Here is an 18394-nt window from a genome sequence, read left to right as displayed (position 1 = left end):
AGAGAGAGAGGAATGAGTCGAGTCAATGAGTAGGCCTATTCATAGTCCAGTTATCGGTGAAGAGGTCACCGCCGAAAACATGACGTCACGCCGCAGTGGTCACCAGCCTCTCACAGAACACATCTCTCTGTTTTTACTAACCAGCGTTTCGGTGGTCCATGGGATGGGACATTCTGCATAATGAGCGCTTTCTACTTTTGGTACTTTAAGTACATTTTGAAGCCAATACATTAATTTTGAATTCCCGACTTTTCTACATTGCAGTATTGATACTTTTTTATTATTATTATTATATATTTTTTAGGCTTTTTTGCCTTTATTAATAGATAGTAAGTAAGTTTACAGGAACTGGGGAGAGAGATGGGGGGGGGGGGGGGGAGACACACAGCAAGGTTCGTTGGGATCGGGACTTGAACCCGCGACACACTGTCATGCTGGATTACCAGCCAAGGTGCCTGGACCGCTAAGCCGGCCCAGGCCACAGTATTGATAATTTTACAACATAAAACGTAAAACATTTGAGTACTTTTTCCACCACTGCTTGCTTATTTCCGTGTGTGTGTGTGTGCGTGCGTGTGCGTGCGTGCGTGTGTGCGTGTGTGTGTGTGTGTGTGTGCGTGTGCGTCCCACCCATCCCGCAGGCTGTACGGCACCCCTCTGAACATCGACCTGTTCCCTGCCCTGATGGCGGAGGACCTGGTCCCCGGCAGCCGCCTGGGGCCCACCCTCATGTGTCTGCTGGCGGCCCAGTTCAAACGCCTAAGAGACGGCGACAGGTACTAAAGATCACATGGATTAAAGTTCTCAGTCACCCACCACGACTGATTTCAGTCTTTTGGATTCCATAGCAGTCGGCATGTGTTCTATAGAAGTGTGTCCTGCGCCAAAAATAGGCTATCTTATCTACACGCGTACAACATGTCGCAGCGCGACGTGTTGTACGCTTGTAGATAGCCTATTTTCGGTTATTAGTTATTTCAGTCTTCCAGAAAACCCTAATGATCTCAGATATGTCATAACCGCAATCGTTAAAGATGGAGTGCCACAAGTTTTGTATTTTTCCAGTTTTTCATGCGTCTATGAGGTGACAGTACTTCATTAGACACCCTGGAGTTGTTTTTATGTGCAATGGTGTATTAACTTTGTATTTCTTCCTGGAGGCTGAACCCTTGACAGTCAAACGGGCCAATGAAGTAAACAGTAATATAGTGACACCACACTATCAGCCCTTCCCCTAACCCCTCCCCCTTTATCATACAACTACAGCTGTGGGTGCGGCTTCAGTTCAGGTGGATCACCACCCATCACCACCAACCAGGCAAACCAGGCATACTTAATGAAAGCATGATTTTAACAAATACTGTACACTTTTTGGAATAAGTTCTTCCCCCTTATATTGTAATAATACCCTGATGATCATGTTTTAGGGTGGAAAAAAATCGTGGCACTCCATCTTTAACGCCGCAATCTAACAATGTCCTCAACTGGTTAGCTGTATGGCTACCAAAACATCATAAGTGTACTGTATTGTGTAAAGTGTGTAGGACACACGGCGCTAGTGTGTGGTGACTCCTTTCACCATGTTTCACAAATTACATATTAGGACATGGCCTAGCAACAATTTTCAGTCGTGAGATTTATTTTTGCTTTAATCCATGAGATCAGAGAGAACAAACCCACCCCCGTCTTCCTTCACAAACGCATAACGTCGCTGTCAGGCTAGAAAACCTCTTATCTCTATATTTTAACTTTTTGTGTTTAGTTTATTTATTTTAACTTTTTTCTGTAATTTAGCGCCCTACTTGATATATCATAACACAGCGTCACACAAAAGCATCCAAAGTAGCTTGTCGCTTTGCGCCGCTTTTCGTGCTTGTGAATCTGCTACTTTTGATGCTTTTGAAATGTAATCCTGAAAAGTAACAGACAGAGACGGAGTCGATAAGATACTTGGATAAAGTAACAGACAGACGGAGTCGATAAGATACTTGGATAAAGTAACAGACAGAGACGGAGTCGATAAGATACTTGGATAAAGTAACAGACAGAGACGGAGTCGATAAGATACTTGGATAAAGTAACAGACAGAGACGGAGTCGATAAGATACTTGGATAAAGTAACAGACAGAGACGGAGTCGATAAGATACTTGGATAAAGTAACAGACAGAGACGGAGTCGATAAGATACTTGGATAAAGTAACAGACAGAGACGGAGTCGATAAGATACTTGGATAAAGTAACAGACAGAGACGGAGTCGATAAGATACTTGGATAAAGTAACAGACAGAGACGGAGTCGATAAGATACTTGGATAAAGTAACAGACAGAGACGGAGTCGATAAGATACTTGGATAAAGTAACAGACAGAGACGGAGTCGATAAGATACTTGGATAAAGTAACAGACAGACGGAGTCGATAAGATACTTGGATAAAGTAACAGACAGAGACGGAGTCGATAAGATACTTGGATAAAGTAACAGACAGAGACGGAGTCGATAAGATACTTGGATAAAGTAACAGACAGAGACGGAGTCGATAAGATACTTGGATAAAGTAACAGACAGAGACGGAGTCGATAAGATACTTGGATAAAGTAACAGACAGAGACGGAGTCGATAAGATACTTGGATAAAGGCATGCAGGGAGGTACTGTATAGACCAGGGGTAGGAAACAGGCGGCCCACGGGCCAATTCTGGCCCCCCAGAAATTGTAATCTGGCCCGTGAGATAATTTGGAGAATATGATTTGTTTTTGGGGGAAATATATATATTTTATACAATATCAGACCGACAGTCTCACATATAGGCTATAATTATGTCACGTAAAGAAGGTTTATTATACTTATTATAATGTACTGATACTCTGTGGTGTGCCTGGGGTGTGAAAGAAGTCTTAATGTTAATTTAAATTGAGATCATTTCAGGAATAGAATAGAATACTGCATTCTGAATCGCAGGGAGAAAAGTTCACAGCGGCAAGATATGGCGCCCGTTTTTCCGGCGTGGGAGGCCGTGGCCGGGTCCGCCCCCCCACCCCTCGGCCGCCAGGGCCAAGCGTGTCGCCAGGGTGGCGAACGCACGAACTTAACAAATTCCCTCCCAGCTAGAATTGTAGAATCGGCCTCAGATCTTAATGGCTAAGGAGAAAAAGCATTTTTTCCACCACTGCTGCCACTACTAACACTGCCGCTGCCTCCCGCTGCGTCCTCCTCAGGTTCTGGTACGAGAACCCGGGCGTGTTCACCCCGGCCCAGCTCACCCAGCTGAAGCAGGCCTCCCTGACCCGGGTGCTGTGCGACAACGGTGACAACATCACGCGCATCCAGCCCGACGTGTTCACCGTGGCCGAGCTGCCGCACGGCTACGGCAGCTGTGACGACATCCCCAGGATCGACCTGCGCATGTGGCAGGACTGCTGCGAAGGTAGGGGGCGACGCCGGGAAATGTTTGTTTTTGCTCGACTGAAAACTACGAGAAAAATATGTCCCGCCGGCTACCTTTACTGTAGCCTCGGAAACCCAGACGTTTTTATTTCCAGGGAGGAAAAAAAGGTCTGGGTCCGAGTCCACTTCAATTCGGCATAGAGTATCACTCACTCTCTGCTGATTTCTGATCGTCTGCACACGCACACATATACACACACACACTCCTCTCTCTCTCTGTCGCTCTAATTAATTAGTCGCATGTCTAGCAGCTGCGCATAGTTTCTCCCGGCGGATCCTGCCGGGAGCTGCCTATGCCATAAAAAGCATAGGTGAGTTCCAGGCTACCTTTACTGTGACTAACTAATATATTGACAATTTCGTTGACAAATAAAAACCCAGACGAAAATGGTAAGGAGGGACTAGTGGAGATAGAAGAGATCCAGTGGAACTAAGGAAAGTCATTTCATGCTTGGTTGTGCACTGGTATCGTGCTCCGGAAATAGCCGATCTGCTATTTAGCTAAGTAAAAAAAAAAAAACAGGGAATACAACGTTGAGTAAAATCTCAACTAAAACATTTCAGAATTTTATTCAAAAGGTTATGAAAAAAACGAAATCAAAATTTGCTGACTGTGTGGAGGGAGGGGATTAAGCAGGGGCCTTCACAATGGGGGTCTGGGACCCCTGGGGGGGGGGGGGGGGGGGGGGTCCTCGGAGTTACTACGCCAAACCACATTTGTGTGATAGGATCTTTGTTTTGTTTCTTTGTTTTTTTACAGGTTGGCTTTGTTACAGGTTGCCCTGCCAAGCAAACCTGTCTATGTACAGACCCTGCAACTAGTCAACACTTATTCAACACTTTCTCCTCATTGGCTGTCCTCTTTAAGGACAACGGTGCATGCAGCGGTGTCACATTTTACTTACCGGAGGTTGTATGAGTTCCAAAGTATGAATGCCTTGTTTATGAACAACAACAACCTGTAGTGACGACGGGTTAGGGTTGGAGTGTTTTGGGTGTGTTTGCTACTCCCAAGTGGGTAAAATGCCTTCTCGTCTCGGGTGGCTCTTAGACAGGGGTGAAAGTGGCTTGAAGTTCTTAACTCTGAGATTTAAATAAGGGACACCTCCCGACAATGTTCGGGTCAATGTTCGGGTCAAACACCCCCAATTTTGAGTCAAATCCCCCAAAAGCATAGAAAACTGCATTTTGGCACTGGGGTCCTTGCAGACTGGACGTGTGTGCAGGGACCTATTGTCAACCTGTGCTTGCTTCTGCTCTCACTTCTCATTGCAGGGTCTCTCTACCCTGGCTGCCTCCTCCTCCCCCTGTGTCTCAAAATGTTTAATCAGCTTCTTCAACTCTCTCTTTTCTCTTAAACATATGAGTAATTGTTTGTTGCATTGCGCTTCGTTTATATTTTGCATTCTTCAACAAAGGTTGCTGGTAGCCTATTCATTTCCCTTCGCGTTTGTGTTCCTTCCAGAAAATATGTGTGATTTGAACCAATCAGAACTAACTATGAGAGTGTGTCAGTTTGTCAGCCAACAAGAAACATGTTTCGAATGTTGGTTCGTTGTAGAGCCCGCCTACTCGGCGTGCGCACGCTTATCCGCCACACCAAAAGTCTGACATGCGCAAATCACCCGTTGCTCCCGACATGTGTTGCGCCTACTCTATCCGGTGTCTTTTTTTTGCACACATCATAGGCACGGAAAAAAGGCCGTTTCCATTTCCACTCTATACCGGATCTCAAACCTGCAAAGTGTACTGGTCCTGTTTTGTTGCGCGAGCACGCATGCGCACATTGACGCAAGTCGTGTGAGCAGCGACTGCATGATTAAACGTCTCTCTCCGTGCCGTGGTGCAGTAAATAAACAAGACCGGATTTACGCTGACTGACACCAACACACTGGAACAATTCAGAAGCACTTTATTAGAAAACTCAACTAATAACACTTGTGTGTGTGTGTGTGTGTTAATCAGACGTTAGTAGATTATGTTTTCTTCTTGGACATGCATTTTTGGCTCAGTGGCAGGTTATTTAATACGGGATTTTGACAACTCCGGAACCTTCCGGCCGGCGTTCACCCCTGAATGACCCATATTAACTTACAGCTCAATGTGTTAGCAGAATAGTATCCCCATTCCCCGCACACCAATGTATTAGAAGGCAAAACACAAGTTGAGCCAAGCACTCTTATTAAATCCTGGTCAATAAGCGAACTGTGTCTGGAGGAACACATGACAAAACAACAGCTGATTGAGGCTCTGATTTAGGCTAATCACAATGTCATTATCATATGGAATGTGGCCGATCAAGACATATTCACATGAATAGCCTAATTTACATCTGAAGAATGAATACATTTGCTTGCTTTGCTTACGGCTGTCCATCGATTTCGATGACGACGTTGCGCCAAGAGCGGGTTATTAAGGGGGTGTTGCGTTTGTGCCAATGCGTGACCCTCATGGTTTGCCACATGTGGGACAGTTGAAGTCCACACATGAGAGGGAAGGGGGCTTCAGCACGCTGGTGTCGCTGTACAGTATGTGTTGCTGTTTTCTCCTCTCTGCGGTCTGATCCTGTGTGTGCAATGCTGCCCTCGTGACTGAGACGCGCCAGGTGTGGCGATCAGCAGCCAGGTCCTCCAGTGCAGAGAATACATTTTACCAGTCTACTGAACAGCCCCAGCCGAGCCCGCCTCACCATGGCCTTACGTACGTTTACAGCTATACTTCATGTTGTGCAGGAACAAGCCTACACTAATTTACGTGCATTCTGTATTTTTCAACATAAATGTTTAAATTTCCTTACTTTGGATTTGTGAAAATCACTTTAACCCCCTTATTGCCCTTGACGTTATTGACGCAATTAATCCCCCACTACCGTTGACGTAATGCAATTTCTTAACTTTTTTATTTTTATGTTTTTTAGTTTACACAAAAAATAATTGGCATTCAAATATGTCGTCTAGAGCTGGCAGAAGGCACTGAAAAGCTGCTATTAGGGGTGGCTTAAGGTCTATTCATCACCTTTTAAAGGAGCATTCAGTGATTTGAGTGATCATGATTGGAGGAAGGCCCCTCTCATCCTGATTGGATGAAGGCTTTGCCACCCGCCACCAAAACTGAAACTAGGGTTTTTTGACCCCAGAGGCTCACTGGGGACAGGGAGGAACTCCTTATATGGTCAGCACACTCTATAGTAGGGAGGATTATCCAGAAAAAAAGAAAAAATAAGTGATATTTAGATTAAGTCAAATCACTGAATATACCTTTAAGCTGATAAGGTCACCCCCGAAAAACTACAATATGACGTCACGCTGCGGTGGTAAGCGACTCACCGCTCACCCGAACACGTCTCTCTTGTTTTTACTATAACCGCCGTTTCGGTGACCACCTTATCGACTAAAACTGGAGTATGAATAGGCCTTCACTGTCTTGTTTACTGCAAAATGTTATACATGTCGGTTCAATAAAGTTTTCCTCCTTTTAACATTAAGTGTGCCCGGATCTCCTCTTTGCTCTATATCGATGTGTTATCCCGATTGATCCCAGGAGCACCTTTTTACTATTTTTACATTTTTTATACCTGCACACCTCCTGAGCACCTGGTTGCCTCCTTGCCTCCTTGCCAAAATGTTATTGCTCGACTCCTAAAATAAAAACCTCTACAAAAACGTTCCCTCTTATATGATGTTGTGTCTTGCACAAAATGCTCTTCCATCTTTACATGCAACTCCACTTCAACATGTTTGCCAATACTGTACATGGCTGCTTTCTATGCCTCTTTCTCCTCACCTCTCTCTCCCTGAGTCCCCCCACTCTGGCAAACACACAGAGACAAACACCAACATCCCTACATTACGACTACCACACGCGTGATTTCTTTCTACGTCCGTGATTAGACATGGTAACGCCCCGCCTGCCTCTGATTGGCCTACCGACACTGCCCGTCTTGCCTGTCCTCCGAGATGCAAGGGTACTCCGTGGTGGGAAATAATACAAGTACAAGAGAATGGCAACACGCGACAGTAACTTGTAACTTTAATTTTTGTAGAAGAGGCAAACCAATATTGTTTGTACCGTTTGCTTTGAATTAATAATTGATTGAACGACTATGATTTGATTTGGCTGTCTAATAGTACTAATACTAAAAAGATAAAGATCAAGGGAAAAGAGACCTTTTTACAGTACAATAATGTTTCAAGTGTACACATGTAGATGTATGCAAATAAACAGGCCAGCGGCATAAACAATATTAGTTTGCCTCTTCTACAAAAAATAAAAGTTACTGTCGCGCGTGTCATTCATTATTATTATTTATTTATTTATTTCCTCGCCTCGCCTCACCCAGGCTTTCCACCACCACCTCAGAGGCAGGCGGGGCGTTACCATGTCTAATCACGGACGTAGAAAGACATCACGCCTACCACACACACACACACACACACACGTGGGCAGGCAGGCAGGCACTAATTTTCTTTATATTGGTAGCCAACCTGTTTATGTCATTTCATGTCAGTCTTGTTTTTACATAAATCACTTCCAGAAAGAGGTTTGGTACAGTATAGAGGGGAAAAGGAGCAGACCTAGTACAGAAGAGAGCCAACAGTCAAGTATAACATTATTTCATACAGAAGGATGGTCTTCCTGCTGGGACTGTCGCACCTCCAACGGAGGGTTTAAGTGGTTAAATGTGTAAACAAATAAACCAAAAACCAAATTTAGCTATGAAGCTATTTATGAACCCTTATGTACTGTAGTGGGAGTCCCTGTGTCATTTCTCTCTCTCTCTCACTCTCTCTCTCTCAGCTAAGGGGTCCTTGTTGGCATGAAAAACATTGAAGACCCCTGGAATAAAGAACCAAAGAATGTTTTGTGGTACTACATCACAAACGGTGCTGCGAGTTGTCAGCGAAAACTGCATGATCTGTTGGTCTTGCAATATTTCTGTGGTTTTAGAGAACACAAAATTGACAGTGAAACCGCTGTTACTCTAATGCCTCTCTCTACTCAATAGACACTCCTGTCATAATTCTCTCATCACTCAATGACACACAACCTTTTTGCTATGCCAAGAGAACACGCTGTGTAAGCAGGACAAAAACAACAACAAGGGAATTACCTGACATCTTATAATATACACTGGCTCTTACAGAACCAAGTACTACTGGAAATACACTGGCTCTTACAGAACCAAGTACTACTGGAAATACACTGGCTCTTACAGAACCAAGTACTACTGGAAATACACTGGCTCTTACAGAACCAAGTACTACTGGAAATACACTGGCTCTTACAGAACCAAGTACTACTGGAAATACACTGGCTCTTACAGAACCAAGTACTACTGGAAATACACTGGCTCTTACAGAACCAAGTACTACTGGAAATACACTGGCTCTTACAGAACCAAGTACTACTGGAAAGACTTTGTAAGTTGCAGTGGTGGAAAGTAACTAAGTACATGAACTTAAGCACAATTTTGAGGTGTTTGTACTTTTCTTTGGTATTTCTAATTTCCAATACTTTTACTTCTACTCCACTGCATCTCCGAACCAAATATTCCACTACAATTATTTGAAAACTTTAGTTACTAGTTACTTGATAGATTGTAGATTGTGATTATTATTACAAAACATACATTAACCACTTCAACCTTATACATTTCGTCCATTTGAAAATAGCAGATCTACAAGCTCACAATGCGTCGTGATGCGACGCATTGTGAGCGCATTGACGCATTTTGAGCGATTGTGAGCGATGCGATGCATTGTGAGCGTGTAGATCTGCTATTTTCAAAACTTTCTTTATATATTTGAAAACTTCAAATGGGACATTCTGCGTAACGAGTACTTTCTACTTTTGTACTTTAAGTACATTTCAATGCCAATACTTGTAACAGAGTATAGCTACATTGCAGTATTAGTACTTTTACTCAAGTAAAACATGCGAGTACCTTTTTCCACCACTGGTAAGATGTGAACTATACAGTATTCTCACCTTGTGTTTTCCGCTGATTAAACACATTCTCTCAAATTCAGCCCAGGGTAAAAACTATCCCAAGGGTTGTTATATACCATACACAAGGAAGCATGTGAGATCTGCCCCGGCACTTAACCCATTCAGGCCTGACGTCGAAATAAAAAAAACGTTCGCTCTGAAAAAATATATATTCAAAGATTTGTGCCGCATTTTTATGATTTTTCAAAAATAGCAGACCTACAAGTTCATAGCGCGCCACTCGGTGGCGCGCTATGAGCTTGTAGATCTGCTATTTTTCAATAGCTAAAGTATAACATAATGCTTAGTTAAAACACCAAAAGGGGTTCCCGCCCCAAAATGGGTTAAAAGCTATAATATGACACAGATGCGTTCCAGGTCTCAATGGATTAACAAACACGACGATGGCAGCTGTCATCATTATCGGCATGAAAGCAGCTTGCCTGTACATGAAACCCGGAATGAGAGAAATGAGACAGAGGCAGAGAAATGAAAGAATAAACATTTCCTCAGGCTCCTGATCCTTTGCTCTGAGTGGAATGGGAGCTTGGCGCTTTGGAGCGCTTGTTTACTCTCTTGGCCTGGAGAAAGACAAGGCCCCCCCTCTGCCTCGAGAAAGACAAGGCCCCCCCTCTGCCGGTCGGATGTCAGAATTGGGACCATATAAATCCAGGCAGCACTATACCGTACGCCGCTGAAGGTAAAATCTCAAGCATCTGAGGAAACGTTAATTGTCTGAACTGTACATATCTACATAATTATCTACCAGTGGCGTGCACAGATAGACACTAGGGGGTGCTAGAGGGGGTGCCTTTTGGCAATGTTCCCCTTTTCTTTTCTTTTTTCCTTTTTTTGTAGTGTACACTGTACACTTGTACAGTATGTGGACCATGGTGACATTGATCAATTCTTGATAAAAAGCTTCTAATATATTATTTAGGCCCCACAATCTATAAATCTCACACTATTAAGGCAACCGGCCGGTTCCACGCGCTACACAAGGTGCCCTTTTTTTCACGTGAGCACCTGCCCCTCTAAATGTCTGTGCACGCCACTGTTATCTATACGTATGTAGGTGGTAAGCGACATTATATGGAGTTAAGGCCTGGATGTTTGCATGTTCCTAGAAAAGAATACCAGCACTCACCTTATATCCAATAGGATTCTTGTTTTGAAACCTGAAATAAAACAAGAATCCTATTGGATATAAAGTGAGTGCTGGGATTCTTTTCTATGGACTGTCTCTACCTGAACCGTGCACCCGCTACATTATTACGTTGAATTACTGCTTGCTTCCTCTCTTCTCTTCATGTTTGCATGTTCCGCCACTGCGTGCCGCTGACAAAGCCAACAGGAGGGTGGTGCTTGGGTAACGTCTGCCCACCACCACAGGAGTCTGGGGTGACTAACGGTTTGCAACAACTACAGTGGTGCGGTTATTTACAGGGATGCTAAAAGGATAAAACAAACAGCCCTGAAGGCTTGTTTCCATTGTGCTCCTATGTGTTAAATTCAGCAAGACGTTTAAAGAGATATATACGTTCAAGAAATCATCAACACTAGGAGTATACACAAGTATATACAGAAAATAATGTTGGGGGGGGGGGCAATTTCTGGTGTCGAGCGTAGAAGGTGCTCTTTTAATGTCTGTTCTGATGGAGGGTAGGGACTCATTACCAGGGCCGTGCAGAGAGCACTAGGGGGGCAGGGGCTCAAACTCCAAAAAAGGGCACATGTGTGGGCGCGCGTAGCGCGCGCCGAATTTTGGGGGTGGTCTTTTTGTGGAGTCCTTCCCTTGTGCCATTTCATGTCATTGGACAGTAAAATAAGCAATGTTCTCATTAGTCTGAAACTAAAACTGACTGATGGCAGATTAAAAGATAATTCATTATGATAGTGGCATTTATCATTACTTGTCAAATGTTCGTGTTGAAGGGCCAATGGCACTTATTGGCCCCCCACACAAGCCCTTATTGGCCTCCCACATAAGCCCTTATTTGCCCCCCACACAAGCCCTTATTGGCCTCCCACATAAGGCCTTATTTGCCCCCCACACAAGCCCTTATTGGTCCCCCACACAAGCCCGTATGGCCTCCCACACAAGCCCTTATTTTCCCCCCACACAAGCCCTTATTGGTCCCCCACACAAGCCCTTATTGGTCCCCCACACAAGCCCTTATTGGTCCCCCACACAAGCCCTTATTGGTCCCCCACACAAGCCCTTATTTTCCCCCCACACAAGCCCTTATTTTCCCCCCACACAAGCCCTTATTTGCCCCCCACACAAGCCCGTATTGGCCTCCCACACAAGCCCTTATTTGCCCCCCACACAAGCCCTTATTTGCCCCCCACACAAGCCCTTATTTGCCCCCCACACAAGCCCTTATTGCCCCCCCACACAAGCCCTTATTGGCCCCCCACACAAGGCCTTATTTGCCCCCCACATAAGCCCTTATTGGTCCCCCACACAAGCCCTTGTTTTCCCCCCACACAAGCCCTTATTGGCCCCCCACAAGCCCTTATTGCCCCCCCACATAAGCCCTTATTGGCCCCCCACAAGCCTTTATTGGCCCCCACATAAGCTCGTATTGGGCCCCCACACCACCACCCCCCCCACACACATCTCCTTGTGTGGCAAATAATAAATGCCATTTCCCTCAAAAATTAAAAATAAATACAAAAAATAAAACTTTTTTTATTTTATTTTTTTGAGAAAGGGCACTTTCTGCAAAAGGGCAGGTGCTCAAGCCCCCCTAGCCCCCCCCTCTGCACGTGCCTGCTCATTACATTATATGGAGTTAAGGCCTGGATGTTTGCATGTTCCTAGAAAAGAATACCAGCACTCACCTTATATCCAATAGGATTCTTGTTTTGAAACCTGAAATAAAACAAGAATCCTATTGGATATAAAGTGAGTGCTGGAATTATTTTCTATGGACTGTCTCTACCTGAACCGTGCACCCGCTACATTATTACGTTGAATTACTCAACTTGCTTGCTTCCTCTCTTCTCTTCATGTTTGCATGTTCCGCCACTGCGTGCCGTTGACAAAGCCAACAGGAGGGTGGTGCTTGGGTAACGTCTGCCCACCACCGCAGGAGTCTGGGGTGACTAACGGTTTGCAACAACTACAGTGGTGCGGTTATTTACAGGGATGCTAAAAGGATCAAACAAACAGCCCTGCAGGCAAAGCAAAGCAAAGTTACTATATTTACCCAGGGTAACTGGACTAAGCATCAGATACTTGTTTACAGCCAGGCCCTGCTCATAGAACATTTCATGGTAGTGGTTCAATGCCTTGCTCAAGGGCACTTCAGCGGTGGTAATTTTAACGTGCCGGTCCGGGGATACGAACTGGCGACCTTCCGGTATCAAGACCGCTCCGCAAACCGTTCGGCCACCGCTGCCACTAACTTGTCATCAACACTAGGAGTATATACAGAAAATATTGTTGGGGGGGGGGGGGGCAATCTCTGGTGTCAAGTGTAGAAGGTCTTTTAATGTCTGTTTTGATGGAGGGTAGGGACTCAGACTTTTTGATGGCTGTTGGTAGGGCATTCCACATTTTGGTGGCATTACAGTAGAACATGGGGGTTGCCATTGCAGGCAAGAATACAGTTAGACCGTAGTGTAATGCTTGGGATTTATCCTTTGCTTGAGACTGAGAGAGTTTTTCATGCTTTCACGAGGTGCTTAATATTTCTCCTGACTCTCAAACGCTTGTAATTGCTCCAGAGTTTTGTGGGTGGCTGATTGAGAATACTGGGCCTTTGTCCGTCCGTGGTGGTTATTAGGCATAACGTGGTGATTTTTACTGCCTACTACTGTGAAACCACAGTCTCCACAATCTACCTTTTCCATTGGATCACTGGTGAAGTCATTCATTCAGTAGGCTAGTGAGTGAAAAACAGCATTCAGTTGACATGGCTTCTAAGTAGCACTAAACACGCCCCACGTTTTACCTCCCAATACTTAAGTATTAAAGTGTAAGTATTTGTGTAATGGGATCCTATCCTAACCACTGGTGCTACCACTACATTTTGCATAATTATTATATAATATCATTATATATAATGTATATTAATATTATAATTATAATTATTATAGTGTTGGCCAATGCTGAATTATTTTGCCAGTGTTAAATTGCAAACATTACTTTTTTATAACCCTCCTATTAAAACAAAAACAAAGCTCATAATGGGCAGCAGTGGCTCATGGGTAGAGTGGCCAGTAGAGCGGCCGGATGGGAACCGTGAGGTTCCCAGTTCGATCCCGGGCTCCCCCAGAGTTAGTGTCGAAGTGTCCTTGAGCAAGACTCTGAAGCCCTAATTGGTCCCGATGTGGAGCTGGTGCCTTGCATGGTTACCTCCGCCATCGGTGTATGAATGTGTGTGTGAATGTAATCTATGTAAAGCGCCTTGGATAAAGCCCCTATATAAATGCACAATTTACCATTTACAATGTGTTGCGAACTTGCGATGTAATGCGCCGTGAGCTTGTAAATCCGGTTGAAACACTGGGTTGAAAGTGGTTTAGCAAGAAGTGAGTGATTTGGAGCAATCCGCACACTGTCCATCTGGAGGCAGTTTGGGATGTAGTGTTCATTGTTCAATCAACAGGGTTCCAAGCATTAGGATGTAGTGTTCATTGTTCAGTAAACACGGTTCCAAACATGAAATGGAACTACGTTTTGAGAGGGATTGTTCGGCCGGGAACACAACACAATGTGGCCATGCAGCAATGACAGCTGTGCTGAGTGTCAACTGTGAAATGGACGTTACAGGGTTCTCAAGCTCCAGTGCTGTAGAAGAAACCTTCTTGATTCTTAAGATTGTATAAACCCATTAAGACCTGAAATCAGATCCTACAAAATGTCTTTAAATTATGACAGAGTTCTGAAAGAAAAACGATATTTCTGTGTCGGTGCTGCTCAAACAATTTCATGTCAAGGACCCCAAAAATTATATGTAATTGGCCACCAACCCCCATCTGAAAATATGTTTTTCCAGGGACCCCCAAGAAGCTAATATTCGAGTTAAAATGTTTGGTGCTGTGCTATGAGTTTGTACATACTGTATGCTATTTCTCAACAGCTAAAGTTTCAAATTGTTGTTAAAGTGGTTAAAAGCTAAGGCGTTCCTGACCTAATTGGGTTCAAAAGGAGTAAAACTCCTCCCCACTTGTTGATCGTCTGAGAGCTACTGTAGTGACAGTATTTTCAGACACGGTAAACAGGGGGTGCATCATCTCTTGAATTGTTCTCGTTTCATCCGTCATGCTGACCCCAGTGTTTGAAGATTCAGGATATCGCTTAGCCACAATAACACTGGCGGGGAAATTTGCAGGGTGTGTGTGTGTGTGTGTGTGTGTGTGTGTGTGTGTGTGTGTGTGTGTGTGTGTGTGTGTGTGTGTGTGTGTGTGTGTGTGTGTGTGTGTGTGTGTGTGTGTGTGTGTGTGTGTGTGTGTGTGTGTGTGTGTGTGTGTGTGTGTGTGTGTGTGTGTGTGTGTGTGTGTGTGTGTGTGTGTGTGCGTGCACGCGCATACCTTTGTCTGTGTCAGCATGAGGTAAAGCATGTCTTGTTGTCTTTAGATATGCTGTGCGTGTGTGTGTGTATTTTATGGCCTGTTGCCTGGCAAATCAAAGACATTCTGAGAAAAAGGAAAAGCAGCAGCAGCAGGATTTAAGCATTCTACATTTAAAGATGCCTGCTAGCCCAGTGTAGCCTTCCTAATTACGGGGCCCACTCCCCAGCCACTGTCCTGTGTCGGGGGGGGGGGCTTTTGATGCTCGTCACTACCTCACCATGACCCAAATGTGTGTGTGCGAGCGTGTGTGTGTGTCTTTACTTATTACTATGCATGTGCATGTGAAGGACATTATGTCCAATGAAAAGGAAGGGATGTCCGCACACTGTTTCACTGCTCCCAGGAAAATTCTTTATTTCTTGAACAACGTTTCGACCCTTGTGGGTCTTCGTCAGGTACAAAACATCAAGAGGCGTATTCTATACAACAGCAGGTCAACAAGGAACAAGCTCTGTTGCAATGAGGAAAATCAAGCAAGACACGCCCACCACATCTGAAAGGATGAGGCTGCAATCAGCATATAGGGCATGTCAAGCTAAGGACTCTATTTATATTGAAAATATTGGCTCTAAGGCCAACTCTTTAGAACCCAAAAGGAAAGTATAAAGGTGCAGACAAAATTAAAAGTATAAGCTGCAAACCAATAAAAACATTGCAAATGATAAAAAATACTGCCTACAGGATGAGACCATAATATAATAGCAAAACATATAGTAGGGTACTGCAATTACAACCAGCTCAGTGGCCTTGTGGTTAGAGTGTCCGCCCTGAGACTGGGAGGTCGGGGGTTCAATCCCTAGCCGGGTCATACCAAAGACTCTAAAAATGGGACCCAGTGCCTCCCTGCTTGACACTCAGCATCAAGGGTTGGATTGGGGGTAAGTCCCTGCGACATACTAGCGTCATGTCCAGGGGGTGTACTTGTACATCAAGCTGCCTCACGCTACAGAAACAGGAGATAGGCTCCTGCACTATGGGCCTCATGGCTCGGCAAGGCTACTTACTTACTGCAATTACAGTACAAAATAATGAGGACATAACATAAGGACAACAACAATGGCAATAACAACAGTATACACAAAAGTTAAAAGGATAAAACATAAAAAGAAAGAATTAACCCAGAAATGGTTTGACATCAAATTCCTCATTCAGCCCTTGAGGAGCCATAGTGTTGAGTGTATAAATATAAAAAGCTTCACATTGAAGTAGGAGTCGATTGTGGTCACCACCCCGAGGGGGGTCTCTCCACTTTCTCAATGCCCCAGTATTTTAAAGAGGAAATATTGTTCCCCATTTTTTTAAAGGTATATTCAGTGATTTCGCTTCATTCAAATATCACTTATTTTTTCTTTTTATATTGATAATTCGCCCTACTATAGAGTGTGCTGACCATATAAGGAGTTCCTCCCTGTCCCCAGTGAGCCCCTGGGGTCAAAAAACCCTAGTTTCAGTTTTGGTGGCGGGTGGCAAAGCCTTCATCCAATCAGGATGAGAGGGGCCTTCCTCCAATCATGTGTGGGGGCGGGCCTTGGTGCTTGGAGCGTGTGCATGTGCACATTTTGTTACCGGGGCGGACTGGGTGGTTTACCAAATCACCCAAATCACTGAATGCTCCTTTAAAGGACATTATGTCACCATAACGCTAGTTGAGTTTGAGAAGTAGACATTTCTCTTGGCTGTCACAAGAGACATGGTTGTTTTATGCTTACACATACTTTTAGATTTAAGGTTTAATTAGGAGATAATTCAAGTTGGGGTTTAGGAGTCATTTAGAGGTTAGGGTTGGAGTTATGCCTGGTTTGTGCATAGTTGTGCACCGAAATGAGCCCATATACAAGATCACAACGCATTGCATTGCGACGCGTCGTGAGCTTGTAGACACCCCCGAGTGTGTGCGTGCATGTGTACTGTACATGCATGTGTTCCTATTACTATACTCGTGAGGACCTAATATCCACATAAGTAGTAGAGCTCACAACGAGGTGTGAGCAGGTCCTCACAAAAATAGTAATACAAACGTGTGTGCGTCTCTTGTGGCACATTTAGGAACAGCGATTGTGTGATGAGTGAGCGCGGTGTAGGAATGAAGCCTCGCGGCAGCGCCAGCCTCCTCCTCCTCCTCCTCCTCCTCCTCCGCTCCCAGCGCTTTGAAGTGGGATGAGAGCGAGCGCTGCGGAGATGGCAGGCAACGCTGGGCTGGCAGCGCTCTGCCTCGTTATGCCCCGCTAGCCGCTCTATGACACGCTCCGCTTCCTCCTCTGTCCTGTTCTCTGTGGGCTTTTAATCTGGGATGATCAGCGTTGCTCTTTGACAAAGAACAAACATCACCCTATACGTGCCGGAGGGCACGGACCACTTAGATCAGAGCAGTGGTTCTCAAACTTTTTCATGTTAACGACCCCCAAATGAAAATGCTTCGTGCCAGGGACCCCCCAGAAGAGAGGATTTGTGTAAAAAGAAAAGAAAAGGGGGGAAAAAATGTAATGTTCCAAACACTATGATCAAAAACAGCAGTACAAGCTTGCACTGCGGCACAAAGTGAAACACTGTGAGGTTGTAGATCTCCTATTTTTGAATAGCCAACATATTAATGAATAAATAGGTCAAAGTGATTGCGATCGCTGTATTAACAAACTTAGCTGGGGACCCCCGGGAAGACTTCAAGGACCCCTGGGGGTCCCTGGACCCCACTTTAAGAACCACTGTCTTAGATTGTGCTATTATGGAGTTCTTATGTTGTTTATACTGGATTATTATTATTATTGTACCTTTTGCCATTGGCAGTGATTATATTGTTGTTGTCGGGCATACACTTTGTACTGTATCTCCATGTGATGAGTTGTGAGCTTGTAGATCTGCAATTTGAGCAATTGTTGGTGTGAAAGTGAAAGTTGTTAAGTGTGAGTAGTATTTTAGTAGAGCTTGTCACTAAATAATAACTAAATCAGATTCATTGGAACACAGGTTAATTTCCTGAAATGGAATGATTTTGGACATACAAAGTTCCCTTCCCACCCAAGAACAATGATATGTGATCATAATACACCATTGGATATATAATAGAATTATACCATACTCGCAGTTTTCTGAACTTCTCTCCTCTTCATGCACACTCCTTACTGCTTCCAAAGATAACATACCTGAGAGGTTTACCGTAGCTGCCGTTCTACTTGTATAGAGGGTATGCGCATGCTTAAAGTGAATGGCACATCGAGTGGCAAATCGAATGGCAAAGCAACATGCAAAGTGAGTTTAGCATTGTTTAACGTTGTTTAATGCAATCAGATAGGACTTCTCCGTTTGGATGCAGGGGCTGTCAAGGCCAGAAAGTAGTTTTTTGACACTCAGTAAGTCAGTAGGCCTTCCTGCATAACT

At 44.4% G+C, this 18394-nt stretch overlaps 1 protein-coding gene across 2 annotated transcripts in view; it reads left to right on the top strand.

Annotated features, from left to right (window-relative positions):
- The window catches only part of pxdn (peroxidasin), a 104446-nt gene that overhangs the window by 75870 nt on the left and 10182 nt on the right, over positions 1 to 18394 (top strand). For both annotated transcript variants that reach the window (XM_079528846.1, XM_079528845.1), the window contains 2 exons: positions 642 to 776; positions 3217 to 3425. In XM_079528846.1, coding sequence (XP_079384972.1) covers positions 642 to 776; positions 3217 to 3425 — 344 coding nt within the window. The remainder of the gene's footprint in view (positions 1 to 641; positions 777 to 3216; positions 3426 to 18394) is intronic.

This window comes from Electrona antarctica, assembly GCF_951216825.1.
Source record: "Electrona antarctica genome assembly, chromosome: 18".
Lineage (NCBI taxonomy): Eukaryota > Metazoa > Chordata > Actinopteri > Myctophiformes > Myctophidae > Electrona > Electrona antarctica.
Note: the sequence above shows the minus strand (reverse complement) of the source record. Positions and strands in the feature narration are given on the sequence as shown.